This window comes from Lathamus discolor, chromosome 3 (genome assembly GCF_037157495.1).
Source record: "Lathamus discolor isolate bLatDis1 chromosome 3, bLatDis1.hap1, whole genome shotgun sequence".
Taxonomy (NCBI): Eukaryota; Metazoa; Chordata; class Aves; order Psittaciformes; family Psittacidae; genus Lathamus; species Lathamus discolor.
The window spans coordinates 138149475-138168357 of record NC_088886.1 but is presented as its reverse complement, the minus strand read 5'-3'; the positions used below and the strand labels follow the sequence as shown (position 1 = coordinate 138168357).

The following is an 18883-nucleotide window of genomic DNA, read 5'->3' as shown; positions in this document are numbered from 1 at the left end:
ATAAGATTTTTTTGGTTTATTCTGTGTGAACACAAAAAGAAAGATTTTAATAAATAAATCAGGGCAGAGGTAATATCTTTTATTAGAGCAATCAACAGAGTTTGAAAACTTAGACATGCTTGTGTGTCCAAGGTCTTGTCTGGTTTTTTCCAGCCATACCAGTTGGTCTAATAAAAGATACTGCCTCTGTCTACAAACCTTGTCCTGCCTATGAACTCTGTTCATCACAGCTACAGCAAAATACTGCTGGATCATTAAAATAATTCAGGCCTTTTTTGCTTATTATGGAAACTCAGATTTTTCTGGTTTCTTTACATCTCAGCTCTTTGAATCCCAGCACATATGAAATTATGCTGTCTGGTTTCTGCTACTGTAGGGGAGGGTTTCACCATATAGGAGCTCCAGCAGCTGCACCAATTCCTCATTTCAGAAAGTATGCTATAAAAGGTAGCTTGCTAAAATTCTTCTGCCATCTGGATCTTAGGGTATTTTGTAGGATACTACTGGTGAACTATGAGATATCTGGCATGGATGGCTGCTGGGAACAGTCTTATCCTAGTACCTGTGTCAGCACCTCTGATGTGCTGTGATGGTGATGGGAAGCAGAAGTGGGAAGAAGAGGCTGGCAGAATGGAGTCTGGCTTTGGCTGCGGGTGTAAATCTTTCAGTCTTGCTATGTGTCTGGCTGGGTAAGCAGAATAGTGTAGGCCTCCTAAATGGCAGGAAGCTTGGATTTGGACTTGTTTCAGCTGGAAGACCTGGAAGGCCCAGAGCTGTCTTAAGAGCCATAAGACCAGCCATGCAACATTTTTTTCAGAACTATTTAACATGCCTTTTAGAGGCCTTAAATGTATATGTCTTTTGGATCTGAATCTGTAGCTCTAGGTCGGTAGCTTTAAAAGAGCTCCAGGTAAGACCAAGGTGGTGATGATCTGGACCATCTTGAGATATCCAAGGGTAGATGCTTTTCCAGCCTCTGGGGACACAAGCACTTCCTGTGGTTATCAGTCTTCGGGTCATACCAGATCCCTCACTGTGCTACATACCTCTTGGCTGCTGACCTGGAATTTGTCACTTCAGCACAGCCACTGCTCCTCTCCCAAGGACTGCTGCAGCCCTTGCTGCCATAAGGAGCATTTCTGTAGGCAGTGCTGTGTGTTTGAAGTGAAACGGGTTGATGCCTGGGGGCTGTTTAGTTCTATGCCCTGTGCTGTTTTCCATCTGTCTTTGGCCATGGCATAAATAGTTGGTAATTACTTATAAGCCCTTGATGGTGGTGGCCTGGGCTATTTTAGAATCTGCTTCTCCCTGCATGCCCTGTTGTGGAAGTTGCGGCTGGCTGTAATGGCCTGTCGCCCTCGTGCTGTGTTGACCTCCTCTCCTGGGTGTGTTGTAGGGAATTTGGAGGGGGAGAGCTCTCAGCTCTGGCATGCAGTCCCTTGGGCTGCCTGCCAGGGCCTAAATTTGGTGACCTTTAGGATGTGGCAGAAGATGCGTTTGTAAACCTTGGTTATAGTAACTGGGAGACAAGCAGAGAATGCTGGAGGAGGGAGGATTTACAGGCAAGCTGTTTGCCGTCTGTTTGATTTTTATGACCAGCAACTAGTGGGTAAATAGACCAACAAATGCTGTGATAATTGCAACTGTTGCTCTTTAATCCAATTTAAAACTAAAAAAAATATACAAATTTCCTCTAGGAGAGCAAGCACATGTGTGGCCACTGAAAGTGCTGTGACTTCTGATGGTGGTCTGGACACTTGCTCTACTCTCTACTTTGATGAAATCATTTAGTTTCCCTTCCATAAAATGAGGGCAGTCATATTTTAAAGGTGTCTAGAAATCGTTTCTGTATCATTACCCGTGTAGCTTGTGGATGGTTTTGTTTCTTTTAAAGAAGAGCAAACAAGCCAGGCCCTGTGGTCCAGCAGTTGTGTGGGTTACACAAGAATGTGGTTTCATGTTATACCTAATTTGGTATAGCTGCGGGATGTCTCTCCCACCCCGTTCTTCACACTGGCTCTAATGATACCATTGTGGCAGGTTGAGCTGGGTTCAGCCTGCTGACCAGTGGAGAATTACCCAGGTTTTGTTTGCTTTTCATCTGTTAGTTTTGATAGGGGAGGACTTGGACTTGTGAGCTGAACTGACTGTGTGGCTGCTTCATCATCCCACCTGGTGCCAGGGACACAGCAGGATATGCATCTGGGTGGAAGTGGGGGGCAAGCAGGATTGCCCCAGTGTGTTAAACACAATTGGGAAAGGTACCCCTGTTTCCTCGCTGCAGGGCCTTCCTGATGAGAAGGACTGTCTGGTGGTTTGGTTTTGACAAGCAGGACTTGTGAAAGGGTGCATATGTTTGTGAAGGTCTGCTGGTGAAATGAATCTTCTGGTGATTGCATTGCTGGTGTTACAGGTTTGCAGTGTGTTCTTGCTCTATTTGAATGTGGCTGACCTGCAGAGGACAAAGGATCATCTTTCTACTTTCTTTCCAAATGTTTCTGTTAATTTAGCAGCAGTTTGAAGTTTTGTCCTTCTTAGACATCAAATGGTCAGGGACAAGGCTCTAATTTTGCTGTGTGGTAAAAGTGGCAAGGTCAGTCCCACTGGGGTTTTGGGGGGTTGCCCTGCCTCATTTTTCTCATGTGTAAAGAGTGGGTTTTCCATCCCCTATAGCTAGTGCGTATGAGTAACTCTAGAGTCAAAAATGAAACAAGGTCTGTTTCTAAATGCATTTTCACCACAATGGATAGGAATGTCTTTGTAGTTTCAGCCATGTGCAAAAGCCTTCCCAGCTCTCTGTTTTAGCACCCTATCTCATCAGACTTCTTGGAGAAAAGCATCTTACTTGACTTGCAAGCTCAGATCATTCCACCGGGTGCTTTGCATGACTTCCTGAGCGGCATTGCATCTCTTCATAGCAGGAAACAGACAACTTTCTGGTGAAACAAACCTTGAACTTAAGCAAGCTTTTCTGTCTCTTTCAGAAATAAATAAGCATTTGAAGATGACAACCTCATGGAGCGACAGACTCCAGAATGCAGCCGATCTCCCTGCAAACATGGATGGGCATGCCCTGAAAAAGTACCGACGGGAAGCCTATCACCGGTGAGTTGTTCACGTAACCCCAAAACTAAATTGCTGAGACAGAGGGAAACAGCCTAAGCGTAAAAAACACATCTCTTGGGTTTTGCTTGTTGGCAAAACAGAAAGGTCATTCTCACCTTCCTTGCAGAAGGGTTAGTAGAAGGGAACTTGAAATATAGCACAGTATTGGCCTTCAGGAGCTTACAAACAGTGGAGTTGACATACATGTACTAGAGCGAGTGAGGGTATGCTTTCTTTAATCCAAGTTAGATTTTGGGATAGAAGCTTTCAAGTCGAGAAATACTCAGCATTAGAATTGTTACAGTAATTATTGGAGTGCACACTGGGAGAGCATAGCCTTAGGCACTGGAATGCACAAATATGAATAAAAAGGATATAAAATGAGATCAGAAATTAAGTATCTGGGAATTATATCTAGTATGCTAAATTGTGTGCACCACAGGAGCATGTGGAATCACTAGGCAGGATCTCAGCCTCCTTTCTGTGATAGATATGCTTAAAACCATCTTTGCTGTAAAACAATTATAGTCTAAATAAATAAGACAGAGTACAGAATAAAAGAAATGTCACTCGTATGTTTGGGAATCAAAGTACAGACACTAAATTGTTTTCACAAGATCCCATTGGAGGTTTGGTTGAGCCAAGAATTTAGCCCACAGCTCCCAAGATTCCAGGTATAGAGCATAAAAGATGGATACAGTCTGTATCCTTATTAGATGTCTGGACTGTTACAGAGCTAAAAACAACAGCATCGAGTAATTGTCAGTATTCTGTTTGTGGGAGGTGTATCTTCAAAGTTTAGCTTGTTTAATTTGGGAAGTCATGCAGTGTGATTATCAGAGTGTATTTTGCGGGAGCTGGGGAGACATATGTCTGATATAGAAACAGAAAAAGAAGTCAAGCTTCCCAACCTCATGCTTAAATGCCGCGTTGCATTTGTGATTCATATATGGTGGTATTTATGAGGAAGTATTTGAAAATGTTAGGTATCTCTTGATTCTCCAAATGAAATATGAGAAAACTGCGTTAGCATCATCTGATAGACCAGGCTGTGCAAGGTGCAATATCTGAGGATAGGTAATAGATCCTGTGATGAATTTCTGAAGCTTTTCTATTTCCAGTGAATATGTTTGGACACATGTCTTATGTAACAGCATTATTTGAGTCTCTCAGTGTCAAGTCTTTTGTCAGACGTAGAAATGTCTAATGAATGTAACTATATATGTCATGTGAAAAGCAAGGGATTTTTTACCATTCCCTGGCAAAGTCTTCACCTTGTTGAAGTCGTTGACAGGTTTATGTTTGTGTCATAATATCACATATGATTTTAGTTGTATTACTCCTGATGTAGACTGATGGAAATACAGTCAGAGTAAGGCTTTTTTTTTTTTCCTGAAGTATTTCCTCAACATTTGTTATGGTTAGGTGCTGACAGTCTGCTAAGTGTTGTACAAGATCCAAAGGAAGCAGTACTTATCCTTAAGAGCACACACATTCAAGTCCTCATCATATTTACGTTATTCATGTAAGAAGTCTTTACTTTCAGAATTTCCCTATGGAAGATGAGAGTTCACTCATGTAAAGGAGGGTTTCCAAGTAGGAGCTGGGATAGATAGTCCAAAATTAATCTGTGGTACAGTTTAAGTGCCCTGTTTTAGAATCTAGAAATGTCTTACTCAAAGCATACTGGGCAGAAATGTTGCTAGCACTTCAGATTTTCATGGAAAGCACAACACTGGAAATACATTAAAGGGTGACATGCATTTTTTTAAACTACTAGCCTGTTTTAAAAAGAGAGAGAGGGAGAGAAGGAGAGAGAGGGAGCAAGGGGAGAGAATAAGAGAACCCAATGCCAACACTGTAGTATAAATCTCTGCTATTAATGGCTTTGGTGTACCAGTTTCATGGGAGTTATTTTGATAATCTAGTATTGTAAGAATCTGAAACAACCTCATTCCAGTGGCAGTGTTGTCAGATTTCTATTTCTGGTATTTTTTGTGATCTCAGTGTTAACAGATGTGATGTTACTTAAAAGGTAAGTGCAGATTCAAGGAAGGACTTTAAGATTTGAGGATAGAGAAGGACTGAGGTGTTTCCTCCTTGTTGTTTTATAATACATAATTTTTAGTATTTTTATGATTGTTTAGATGTGGAAACAGCCCATGGTTCTAGGATGTAAGTTTGTTTCAGTGAGGTCCAAGTATGCTCTGACTCTTGGATTATGCTAAAGCCCTGGCAATTTTATGAAAAGAGAAATATGAAAGACAAGGCATTCATTGTGAAGATTCTTTTCTTTCTCTTCCTTTTTATTTCTCTTCCTTTTTCTTTATCTTCCAGTCTCTCTCCTTTTTTCTGTCTCTTTTTATTCTTACTCTAGCACCTAAAGGGAAAACCCTTGAAAACATGAATCTAAAGTGACTTAGAAGCAAAAACGATGAAAAAGAACACTGAATTTAAAATTGTTATTTTGGGGTTTATGTTTTTACCTTAAAGATGGTCCCAGTGATTTTATGGATCCAGCCCTGGAAGGCTGAAGGAGCTTGGCAGCATTAACAGATGAGCATAAATGTAAAATGGGGCTGGCTGTTGATAGCAATGTTGGAAGCCCGGTTGGGCTCAAACTCACTCATTAGGTTTTTCTAAATGCTGCTAGTAATGCTTGGTTTTCTGAAGTGTGGAGTTTTAAAAGCTCGTTTCATTGTTTGTTTACTTCACGCTTACCTAAGTATCAGTGGAGATACCTATACCAATGGTTTTAACTTTCCAGTTCTCGTGAACTGTGCCCGATTTGATATGCTTGAATTGTAAGTTCTGAAACAGCATAAAATAAGGCGAAAAGTTTCCAATATAAACAAAATATTTACCTTAAAAACCAAAAATAATGTTCTTGTGGGTGTGAAACGTTCAAAAAAACTTCATTAAAAAAAACAAGCTCTGAAGATGCCACTCTAATAGTCATGTTTTACTGTGGTTGTTCATACTAGGAATGTGTTTTTTCAGGTGTAGCACTTCTTATTGTATCATACTTGATGGATGGATGTTTAACATATCACATTGTTGGCAGAAATCCCAGCTGAGACTGGTTTAACTGGTATAATGCATACTGACTCAGAGTACGATGACTATAGCATAATTGTGTCTGAATGCCATAGGCAAGAATGTTCAAAATCAAATATTTATAGCTGTTTTCCTCTCATATCTGTTTTCTTCCCCGGAAGTTTTGCTTGGTGTTCGGATCAGTTTGTATAGCTGCTTAAGAAATTACAGTATTGAGGTTACTGATGAAGTAAGCGAAACTTGTGAATGTGAACATGTATACTGTGCTGCACAGAGGCTATAAAAGCAGCATCGAGAACCAGAAAAATCTGTAGGGGTGGAGAAGTGGTGGGGATTTATCTTCAGGGTATTTCTGATGACTTTAACTAAGACTTTCAGTTAGATAGTGTTACTATCAGCCATGAACCTTGTTATACAACATTGTTGGCGCCTGTTGGAGGTGAGGTCTAGAGATGAATTAATATACAAGCTAGATGTTATTCATTCTCTAGCAGAGGTCACTGGTAAGAGGATACTGCAATACTGTGCTATTGGCAACATACATTTGAATTCGGAAATAAAATGGATGTGTAGTTGTTAGGTGGCTTTTCTTTAGTGTGTGTGGTTGTGAGGCCACCTCCCTCATGCACTGCTTGTTGACTTTTCCGGGTAGAGGATAATCACTAGATCATTTGTTCTGGAGGAGTACTGTCATTTAACGTGATTGTAATTAGGCAAGAACTAGGTTGACTCTGAGCCACCAAATTGCCCTAGTGTCTATTTTTTAACTTGGAGTGAACACTTCTAGGCACTCTCTGGATTATCTCACATAGCTCTTTAGGGTTTAAATAGCAACCACATCTAGTTAAAGCAAATAATGGAAAAAGTTGGTGTTCCATCCACTCTTGTTACTGACAGTTACCAAGATCCAGGAAACAGGTATTTGCATTTATATTTATTTATTCTGGTTTTGGTTAAACAGGGCCGTAAAGCTGAAATGGCATTTTTGTTAAACATACAGACTTTGGGATGCTTTTACCATTTTGCATCAGAGTAATTTGAGACTTCTCATCCTGAACGTGGGGTTTTTGTTGTTGCTTTAGTTTTCTTTTCTTGCTCTGTTGTTTACTGGCTAGCGCAGGGGATGTGGCATTGTGATTCCTAATCCTAATTCTCCTGCTGACTGGGCATAGAGTATTGAATAAGTTGGGTCATAGTTTTGTGCTTCAGTTTCCTTTCAAAGCATTTTATGGTGGTAATCTGAGTTAAACAATTTAAGCTATTAATATACACTGAGATCCTGAGTAAAACAAAAAGTTATATACTTTAGTAATGACAAAGCAAAAGGGTTAACAATCGGTTGTCTTGATTTTGAGGGTTACAGATGTTTTTTAGTTTCTTCAGATTTTGAAACTGGGTTATTCACTGCTGATTTAGTTTTAGTTTTGGTACTGGATCATCAGCAATTGCTAGAGGTAGGAATGTTATATACTAGGCTAAGAGGTTTGAAACTGCTTATCCATTTGGGTAGCTGTACATAAAGTCTCTTTAAAATTCAGTTCACTGAAGTGGCAAATGAGAAGAAAATCTTTACCAGTCTGAAAATGCTCTTTTCATCAGAGATATGTGGTATTTTCATGTAACTGTACATGAGGTACCTCTGTAGGCACTGCTAGCCATTGTCTGTTCTCATATGTCTTGATGCAGCCTCTTTGGACTCGTGGTGACATGCATGTAGCGGAAAGCAGCGTGTGGCTCTCTGTTTATTCTGCTTTAGTGCTTCAGACATTGGAGAGAGGAGGGAGAGGGAGTGCTAAGGCGGCAGAATGGGCGAGCTTATGAGAAAGCAGAACACTTGCCAAATTAATAATAAAGAAATTACATGGAAAATGTCCCATGATCCCTAGCCTTAATAGTTTCACAGGGCAGACGGGTGTTATTTTGGGATGGAATCCATAGTGAGCTTCTTGGCACTTTGCTGTTGCCTGGGAAGAAAACCCAAACAATGGAAACAGAAATGGCCAAAGCTATCCCCTTGCATCTGATTCCTGCTGAATTTCAGAGGGAAGTGCTCATAGTCATGTTTCTGGACTTTAAGACTTTAAAGTTCCAGTTCTAACCTGATTTTCCAGTTTTATGTCACTACAGTTTTGCAAGGATGGTTAGTCTTGTGAAACTGTAGGGCACTATTTGGAAATGTTACTAGAAGTGGCCAGGTTATTTTGATGCCCTTCTTCTGTGTCCCCTATCTGATACTGTTTCATCTGCTTAAAATCATCCTGATCCCAAACAGTATCTCTAAATATGACTGCAAACATACTGACCCATTAGAATATTCCTCTTTGTTTGAAGAAGGAATAAAATGGAACTCCAAAAATCTTAATATTGTAAAAAAAAAGAGCCTAAAATGTTACGATAAATGATAATATATGGAATGGTCATTACCTGCCTAAAGAAACAAGGCTTATCAAAAGAATGATTACATTGAGTTTAGTAGTTTAAAGTAGTTTTATTCCTTATCCCCTCTAAGACAGGTACGAGAGTATCCAGCGCCCAAAGACAAGACATCCTGATATACGTTAGTATCTTCTTAAGGTTGCTTATAGGATTTGTGCCAGATAAGTAAGGTCAGTGAGGGATTCATCTGAGTTTGCTGCCTTTGGTAGAAGTCACCTGTAACCAGAACTATAATGTCATGTAGTGAGACATCTCCCCCAACAACACAACGTCTGCGGACTAGTTAGTAATGCTGAGAACATCCAGTTGTCATAAGATTAGTGGGATTTTGATTTCATTATTAACCTTTTTTAAGTGCCTGTGGGGAACTTGGACATGGGAGGCTCCACTTAGTACCTCGTATTTCTTTTTAACTCTTCTAGCTTATTAAGCGTGGAAGTTGTCCACAAAGTGAAGATTAACCAAAGTGCATGAACTTTGAGGAAGCAGGAATCTGAGCCTTCTGGCTAATTAGTTCCTGTTTCATGGCTGGCTCAAGCCCAACTGTCCACCACAGTCTTCTTTAAACACACATGTAGGTCATGCTTAGCAGTTCCCACTGTATTTGCTGTTCCACTCAGCGCTGTTGCAAGTTTATGTGTATTTATTTAATTTCTAGTAAAATATACTCTCCTGACAAAGAATGCTTCTTGCTGAAGGCATTTCCAGACACATTTGGAAAATCATTATTAAAGTGCACTGGTCCAGAAACCTTGCCTCACATTGTTCATTTTCACCCTATGAGGAATTGTGAGCCACATGCCAAGTTCCTCCTTAGTTGTATCATTCTGTGCATTTTGTTTTATTTTGTTGGTCATATTATGAGAGTATTATACATGCAAATTTAATTCGGGGCACAGAATACTTTTGATATTTTGTACAAATAAAATAAAAACATTTCTCTCTGTCTGTATTCGCTTCTCTCCTGTGTTACTTGAGAAGAGTTGGGATTTAGGTTCCTGCCTTGGAATTGATTGACAAGAACAGTAACAAAACTGAGATCAGTTCTCTTGTAAAAATATAAAGGACTGTGAATTGCAGTGTTGAGGATATCAGGGCTCTGTGACTCTTTCTGCATGCTCAGCAGTTCCTTCTTCCTTGCAATACAACACATTTTTCTCTTATCCAGCACAATTCATAGAGCAATAAAAGAAAATAAATACTGTCATTGAGAGCCTTCTGCTAGGCCAAGTTGCAGGGTTTAATCTTTGAGAAAGAGCTCATTAGAGAGGAAGTGTTCTTCATGTTTTTTCTTAAACAGCTCAAGTGCATTTTTCTAAAGGTGTGGGTCTGTTAAGTCACCCCAAGTCCAGGCTGCTGTCTCTCCACTCTCAGCTGTGCCTTGTACTGGCTCAGGGAGCCATGGGACTGGATATGGACCCTCAACCAGCTTCCCCACAGGCACCAACTGCTTCACCCACACTGCACAGAGAGTGTAAGACTTTGGCAATTCACAGGGCTATTCCTCAAAGCAGAAATATGAATCTTTTTCATCCAGAAGGAAAGAGATTCTCTGAAGGCAACAGAAGGACAGTGTCCTGTTTAAGAAGATGCTCTGGTTGCGGACGGGTGTGGAGCTGGGGAGTTGGGTTTAGGCACCTACCTCTGCCTCTCAGCACAAGGAATGGGGAGGGTGTTCTCATGCTATGCCTGCTGTTTAATTTGTCTTACTGCCCAGAGCTGTTAGATTTTTAAATCAGCTTAATTTTTAACTCCAGTGCTCCTACTTAAAACAAATATGTTCTGGAAAAAAATCCCACCAAACTCAGGTGAACAGAAAGTGTGATTACTTGTGACTGTCAAGTGGAAAAATTAGTCTGGATGAAAACTTACATACTAAAAATGTTGGGTGATTTTAGTTTTCCTCTTATTCTGACTTTACTGCTTGTAATCTGGAAGCTTCTTTGATTTTTGTTCATCTAGATGAGCTGTTAAATACTTGTCATCTCATCCTTTCCTTTAGAGACCAGAGGATCATTTCTCTCAGGTGGTTAGAGTCCTTAAGATCTTAGTGTTGGTTTTGCCTTATAGTCATTAAAAATAACTCTTCTTATTTCTTTCTACCATGTCTTCTGTGAAGACATTACACTTGGTAGCCAACAGACACATTTGACAGGCTACAAATCAGGCTGAGAATATATTTGATTAGGGTCTAAGCACAGCTTTGAAATGGGCTGTCTGCAGCTTCTGAGAAGCACCTGGATCTTCCCAGAAACTGTCGTGGTGCTTTAATCTCAATTTGTATCTTTAGTTTCTAGGATACTGCAGATATTTACTGCTTTAAGTAAACCTCCTGTATTAAGCTGATCAGGTTCTGGGAGTAAATATTTGTAAGTATCTTCTTAGCCGCTTGTGTCTAGGGGTGCACTGTCCATGGGAGACATCTTCCTTTAGCAGGATTTAAACTTGAGGTTCTGAGTGCCTGCAAAATAACCCAGTATCTGGGCCTTCACAAGAGAAGTGAAACTGATTCCTTTTTTTTGCCACAGTTTAGTCTGCTATTTAATCTGTTAAGTCATATCCAAGTTTAAATCGATTAAAGTGTTCTCATTTCCTGTCCTGAACATGTTGTGTAATAGCCTTCTTTAGCTTTTTAAAGTATTTGCTCTGCTTCATTCCAGCGTTGGTTGGTGAATTAATTACCACGTCAGAGCAGTCAGTAGGAAGCCTTGAAGTCTGCCAGGTCCTGTGCACTGTTGGGGCATGATTAGACCCCGCCACATATGGTTTCTAGGTCATAGGCAATATTTACAACTTGATGGAGAAAGAGAGATCTTCACCAGCTGTTGCAAAGAGGGGACTGGTATAGTAATTTTCATGTTTAAGTCATAAGACTTATTTTGGAACAAAAAAATGCAAATAGATGTTGTTCGTTTCATTGCCTTTAGTAAACTTTTCCAGATCTTCAGTAGCAATGCATGCTTTTTGGGTTTTTTTTAGTCCCAGGGTTCAGTTTGTAAATACTCCAAAAGCAAGCAATGAAAAAAATGTCAGGGGCTTAGAGATCTTTCCATGGTTTTTGGTCATTTTGGTGTCGTCATCATCTAAACATAGGCAGGCTGGACTGGAAGAGATCTCTTGGGTCACAGCTCCCTTGTTTTTGCCTTTCACAGGCATTGTCGTATTACCCTTTTTATAAGCTCATCCAGCTTTGTCTTAGGGTTTGTTTTTTGTCCTCACATGGGAAACTGTTCCCAACTGTTGTAATTCTGAAAGGCTTTTCTGACCTGCTTTAAATTTCCCTTCCTATTCCTGTACTCTTCAGAAGGATGGAGAACTGTGCTCCAGGGGTTAAGGTTAAAGTCAAGAACAAAACTGGACTCTGCAGGCTGGACAGAAAATGTTGCCAGTGTTTCCTGGAGATACCTTGTTCCTTCTTAAAGCTCTTCACTTCCAGAAACAGAAATTGTGTGCTTGAATTGGCTAATAAATAATGCTTCCTGGCATCAGCAGCAACAGAATGTAATCATCTTCATTATACAAACTGCGAGACTGTGTTTCGTTCAAAATAGCATTTTGCATTGGCCGCTTGTAAATCACAGTTATCTCGATGTTAAGACAAACACGGATTCAAACTGCAGATTTGGATAATTTGCTCCACCTACTCAAAAGCCAGACATTTCAGGAGTAAATTTTAGTGATTTATGATCCCAGCTTGTATTTCCAAAAGGCGTTTCTTTACCAGTTTCCATTTTTTTCCCCATCACTTTGTCTTGTTTAGGTAATACATAAATCTATCAGAAAAGAGCGTCATCTATAACCTCTGAGGCCCCTTAGTGACAAGCCCCATTGTCAAAGGCAGGCACTTTGCCAGGAAACTGTGACTCCCAGAGAGAGTGTGCAAGGTTAGGGGGAACGTATACTATTGCCAGAGAAACTGTATTCCAAGTGGATTTGTGTGGAACAACAACGATATCCAGTGACTGGTTAAATTAGCCACAGATGTGTTTTCTAGAACACTGTCCAAGAAGATATACAGTACTTTAAGGCTTGGTTCAGACATACTGATCTTCTGAAGTCAAATCAGATCCAAGGAAAATTACATCGGTACTAGGGAAGCTTTAAAGGAATTCTGTAATATGATTCAGACAAGTAGATGAATCAGACTGCTGCGAACTAAACAAGGAGCACATCGGTGAGAGATGAGGTAAGACGACTTGCATAGAAGTGCGATAGTTTGATGTTAGCAGTTTGCTGTTAAAATTCGATCTGCAGTGGATTGACACGGGCAATTAAATGGGCACGTTGTACCGGCCACCTGCCCAGAATGTGTGTGCCAAGGAGGATCTCCCTGTGTGCTTTCTTCTAGCTTTTTGGAACGTACGAGTGCTTGGCTTTGCACTTGCCGTCTCCATTGCCGTAAGTCCCTGCACTGCCACTCCTACGCGGCAGTCCTGCCGATGTCAGTTTTTAAGAGGATAATTGCTCTGCTGAGGGCAATGTACTCAGTAAATACTTGGAGAGTTTTCACATATTGAAATCGTACAGGTGAAGGCTCTGCAGCTTTTCTCACACAGGAGAATTTTGTCTCGGCATCCCAGCTGGAGCGGTATGTGGGATTTCTGTCAGAGGTCAGTGTTAAGAAGCTCAGCTTCCATCCCACAGCTGAGTCTTGTTCTTAAAGTTCAGATAAAACAGACAGTGGAGAGAAGTCCTGTTGAATTACAGATCTGCTATAGGGTTTGAAGTTCTGGGGAATCATGAGCAGCTTAGTTACTGTAGTAGCTGGAATAGGAAACAAGAAGATATTCTCTAACCTATCTCTTCACCGTGTTATTGAGCTAAATTGAATATGGTGTATTAAAATGTTGTCATCTAAAAGGACCTGTATGTATTCAGCTTAGATTCTTACTGCAATAAGCATTAATAGTAAAAGTGGAATTTTAAAAATAGCAGGGGTTTGAGGAGTTGCAGGGGAGTTATAAATGAAAAGAAAAATTTTCACAATGGAAATAACATTCTTGTGGAGGAAAATTTATCTGTTGCTTTTTTTTTAGAGCTTTTAAAAATGTTTTTAAAGCTATTGGTATGAATGTGGAAACTAAACTGCTCAGGTTTGCTTTGAATTTCCAGATGCAGTTCCAAAGAGAGCTCAAATGCTGTGAGTTTATTCACAGAAATGTTTGTTTCTTTTCCTTGTTACCTCTTTGTAATAATTTCTTTTAATCAAGCAAATTGTGCTCCTGTCTTCTGCTTCCAGTTTCCTCTCACTTGATCGCTGAATTTTGCTTCAGGAGATTTTGCGCTTCTATTCTTAGGGATTTTTGCAGGTCACATGCAAAGCCGTGTGTGTGCATGCATGCGTGTACGTCTTTAGACAGCATACCGATAATTAGAATAACCCTGCAAAGTCATGACTTTGCTTCAGGAGAACTCATGGCAAAAAATGAAACATGCCTCCATTTTAAGGTATATTTTCTGATTCTGACCTAAGAGAGGCAGACATCCCGACAGCTGGCACAATGTGTTTGATTTAAAGCATGATTATTTTCAAAATGCTCATGTCTGTAGCTTTATTTCATTTCTCTTTACAGGGTCTTTGTAAACAGAAGTTTAGCCATGGAAAAGATAAAGTGCTTTGGTTTTGATATGGATTATACACTTGCTGGTGAGTATCTCCTTAATTATTTTTGTCATTGAGTTATTTTCAAATATTGCCTGTTGTTAAGCAAAAAACTGTTACTGGTTGGGCTCCTCCAGTTAGCAGGTGCTGCTTCTGTTAGCATATATATTGTTCACTATTCATTGCACTTTAATTTTAGGTATTTCCCTTCAATTTGTTATCTGCAAGCTGTATTTGATCACAAGCCATGTTGCTGTACTATGGTTTCAAGTGATTATGAGTGCCAAGGAAACCAAAGCTAATAAGTCTAATTACTTCCTTAAATTCCACTATATTTTGATACTGTCCCCAGTGCAAGCTTGGCATTGAATAACAAGGTGATTTATTTTATCTTCGACGCATGTCATATGGTTGGCTACAGTTTTAGCCCTCTGGTGCCCTGGAAGGGTCATATTTGAGTAGGTTTTCCTCTTTCCCACTCCTCAGTTGGGCACATCAGTAACTCATTTTCAGAAGAGGCAAGGCAGGGGGAGTGTCTTCTGTCAGCTGAACAAGCTATGTCAGAAAGCTTTGCCCATTCTTCATGGCAGATAGGCTTTAGGAGGTTGCATAAGACCTTTTAGTGTCATAAATTTTTTTGCATGACTTCTCCATCTTTCAAATACTTGGCAGGGAAGTTCTCTGAGGCTTTTGAGGAAGAGGGGGGTAAAGTTACTTTTTTCTGCATAGTCAGACTTACATGATGTATTTTAAGGAAGGAAGAGATAAAAAGCCAGCTTACGCTTTCCTAAGCTGTAGGATCAGACAGGCTGTAACTGAAGGTGTCACATACAATCCTGCCTTCTTTCTCATTACCACATACAATGTTATGGGTAAAACGCTCATACCACCCTTGATATTTCAATTTAGAACTGTTGTGAATATAAGCTAAGAAAATGGGAGGTAGAGTGTCAGAGACACCTAGTAACGGGTTAATGCAGTATGTCAACTATGGTCATTAGTTGCTGTTTCTACTGAGAAGGAACGAGAGATGAGTGATGTGGCTAGGAACAGTGTGAGAGTCACAGCACTCAGGTTTGGTGGCTATGCAAAGGGCAAGAAGGTTTCCGTATGCTCATGGTTCAACACAATGCTGCAAGGAGCAGGTTTGGAGGCTGTGGCAGGTAACTGCATTTTAGATCGCTTGTTTTTGTTCTTTTGAGCAGTTATCTATGAGGCAGTAGTTATATATAAAAGGTTTGGTTGTTCAGTGCCTTATTTATACATGTTTCAAGTTCTTGTCACTTTTTAAGTCCTGAAGTTGTTCATCTGTGCAGGACCGGACTGCAGGTGCATGCTTTCCGTGTTTGTTTCACCTAGTGACAGTGCCTTTAGGGAGTGCAAGTTGTTGTTCAAGAACAAATGCTTAAAAAAAAAACACAGTTGTGGGTTTCGCATCCATAAAGGAAAAACAGCTTCTGTGCCTTTTGAAACGGGCAGCATTTCCCAATGACTCAGGTGATCCCAGTGGGGCTGGCATGGAGCATGAAGTATGTTGCTAACTTTCATTCTGACAGGAAAGCTTCAGCACTATCCTCACTTCTCTGTTCATTTTACTCAAGAGTTGCTCGTTCCTGTAAACACAGATCAAATGTGTTGTTACTCACAAAACGATGCTTGGTTTGTTGAGAGGAAAAATGTAAATGTTGCAAGCAGTAGTACCCAGGGACATGGGAACCTGGGGCTTCCAAGGCTGGAAGATCACAGTGCTGCAGTGAAGCAGGCAAAGTTAATGCATTCAGGGGAGTTGAGTGTCAGGGTATGATGAAAAAAGAAATGGGTTGTGATCCAAGCAGAAAACTGGAAATCTGGACCACTCTGGGGGAAGCTGCTGTGCTGTGACTTTTTCTGTGGTGCAACAGAGATAATAGTTGCAGATCATTTTGTGAGGAGGTGTAAGAGTGTAATTAGGTGTGAAAGCCTTTTGCACATGAAAAGCATTATGCCTGGTAAGTGCTATTTCCTTTTTTTTTTTTTTACTTGACTGGGAAATTAACATACAAAATTCCCTCTTTGTTGCCTTATGTCTCAGAGTCATCCTTTTTTTCCATGTGGGCGCTTGTTATCTGACCATTATTTGCTATATATAACTGTTGCATACAAGAAGAAAATACCTATTAATTGCAGGAGCTTTAAGGAGTGGAGTGTTAGAATGTGATTATGGTAATGCTACTTAATTGGAAATGACAATGAAGAATGGGGCAAATGAAGTATTACATCAGTATGTTGTAGTGCTTTCATTAGACCCTGTCATGTTTACTGTCTGGGCATGTTGTCCCTTACACACTGTTTTACATGGAGATTATACTGTCTAGATTAAAAATAAAAGAAAAAACAATATAAAAAGCTAGTTTATCTGTAATTTAACATCTGGAAATGGTATCTGCGTACCAGATGGTGCGTGCTGAGCAGAAGCCTTTTGGAGACTGTTCAAGACATGTAAATAGACCAAAGAAGAGGCACAGAAGCATCTCCGCTGTCATCAGCTCCTCATCTAGTTTTCTGCACTTGTACTTTTATATATTGCTAAGTCACTTTTCTGTAAAGTTGTTTAAAAATATCCCAAGCACAGTCTTCATATCCAGTGATTGAAGGCAGTCAGAGCCGTTGACTCTGCCAAAAACTTATATGACTCCTCTTTTCCCCGCTATCGTGAACTTTAATATCAGAAACAAACTGATGAAATGAACTGTCAGAAATGAACTGACATTCATCCTGTAGCTGACAGTCATGCACACTTCAGCATCTCAGAAGAATGATTATTTTGAATTACCTGTCTTGTGAAGAGGAGGCTGTGGTTTCAGTAAAACACATTGTCACTCTTCTCTCTTTCTTATTCCCAAGTCAGTGGCCACTGGTGGCACCAAAAATCTTGCTTAGAAGATTGTTCAGTACCAGAGAAGTCAGAATCACTTAACTTATTTTGAACTTTAGAAGCCTGAGACAGTTTTGTGCTTGTACTTTGAGTTTGAGGACACTAATCTACTTACAATAATAACACTGGTTTCTGTCTAGAATAATCTAGTTTTGTTAGGGGTGTAGCATTTCCACTCTGAAGTATATTGTAACAGCTACTACATGCATGCTGCAGTGATCGTGTGTTCTACTACTAACATGACTGAGAATGTCAGTTTGCCAACTGACAGCAGTTTTAGTATCATCGTGTGACATTGCACATAAAATATGATTTCATGCTTGTCTTATAGGGTAGCATTTCTTAGCCTTACTAAATTACAGGACCGCTTAACTCAGGATTGAAAAAATTCAAGGCTCTCTGATACAGCATTGCCACAGCGATTTTGCTTGCTTTCAAATCAAAATTAGGTTGAACTTTAAATTTTTGTTAATAACTTCCATGTTCTCTCATTGTGTTTATCTCTTTCCTTGCGTAGGGTTGAGAAATACTGTTAATGGGTGGCATGGGCAAAGAAAGAAAAGAACCTGGAGCTTTTAGCCTTTTCTTCTGAGAAATTATGAACATTAAATTGCTGAATTTGTAGCCATTGTGATTACAGCTAGAATTAATTTGACTGCTGGGAGCTCAAAATAAAATGAAAGGAAATTGAAATAACTCACAGGTTTTAGATGCCTTGTTTTCCCATCAAGCATTGCTGTTGCATCCTCATGGGGTAAGATCTACATGTATGAAAGTTCCCATGTCTCTCTGGGCTTATATGTTAGGTACACTAATACTAGAGGCTCAGAAATCAGTGTTGTGTATGAAACTGACTGTCCCCTATGTGTTAAACCTATTGATTTGCTTGTGTTAGTGAATCACATTTAGTACATAAAAAAAGAATGTTTCTTCTAAGTTAGGTGTTATTGGGAGGAGAGTCAAAGGAGCAGAAGGAACAGCAGGGTTTGACTGCGGTTTGTGTACATAGTTAAATAGTTCTGCTTAAAATCTTGGAGAGCTTGACGCAAGCAAGTCTTCAGCTATTTCAGCCCTTGCCGTTAGTGGGGGTTAAGACACGTTTCTATGATGTTGTGCAGCCGTAACCCCAGCAGCCCTTTGTTCTCTGCTGCTGTCCTTGCTGCCTGCCAGCCACAGAGCAAGGCCCATTCTGATTCCCCAGGAATTCCTTGCTCCTTGGAAAGAGAAGGTGTTACCAGGTCTGCAAACACCACTGACGGGCTGTGTTTGTTGTCAGGGCAGAACTGAGAAATTTTTTTAATTCTTGTTTAAATCCTTAATTTAGAGAGATTTGAGTCTCTCTTTGTAGTGCATTTTTGTTTGCTAAATAGTAGTCGATTTTATTAACCGAATGATTCAGCTCTGCTTATTCATCCCAACTGGCTAAACGACCAGTAGTCAGTAACAATTCTGGGCTGCCTTCCTGTTTTACTTGTTGTGTCAAAACTGCCCTTGCTTTCGTAAAAGAACATGTTGCATGTAATCCAAAAGATTCACAGCTTAATCTGTTTGTGTTTACTGCAGACCTCAGGAAGAGAGATAAAGGTATGTCAGGAGAGAGTCTTCACTGCAACACTCACCTGAGACTAAGAGTTGGTGAGGCCCGTTGGAAATGCAGCAAAGAAAGATTGGTTTCAGAGAGCATTTTAGTTGGCTGCTTCCTTCTCCGTGTGAGCTACACTTGCAATTAGTAGGTCTGCATCCAAGTAATGCAGGAGGCCTTGGCATTA

At 40.1% G+C, this 18883-nt stretch overlaps 1 protein-coding gene across 2 annotated transcripts in view; it reads left to right on the top strand.

Moving 5' to 3' along the window:
• NT5C2 (5'-nucleotidase, cytosolic II) overlaps positions 1 to 18883 on the top strand; it is a 60950-nt gene that overhangs the window by 16380 nt on the left and 25687 nt on the right. Inside the window, exons 2-3 of one of the 2 annotated variants that reach the window (XM_065672163.1) lie at positions 2985 to 3105; positions 14172 to 14245. In XM_065672163.1, the coding sequence (XP_065528235.1) occupies positions 3005 to 3105; positions 14172 to 14245 (175 nt within the window). In that variant the 5' untranslated portion in view covers positions 2985 to 3004. Of the gene's footprint in view, positions 1 to 2984; positions 3106 to 6885; positions 7081 to 14171; positions 14246 to 18883 lie in introns of those variants that run through there. The other variant, XM_065672164.1, reaches the window with a different exon arrangement.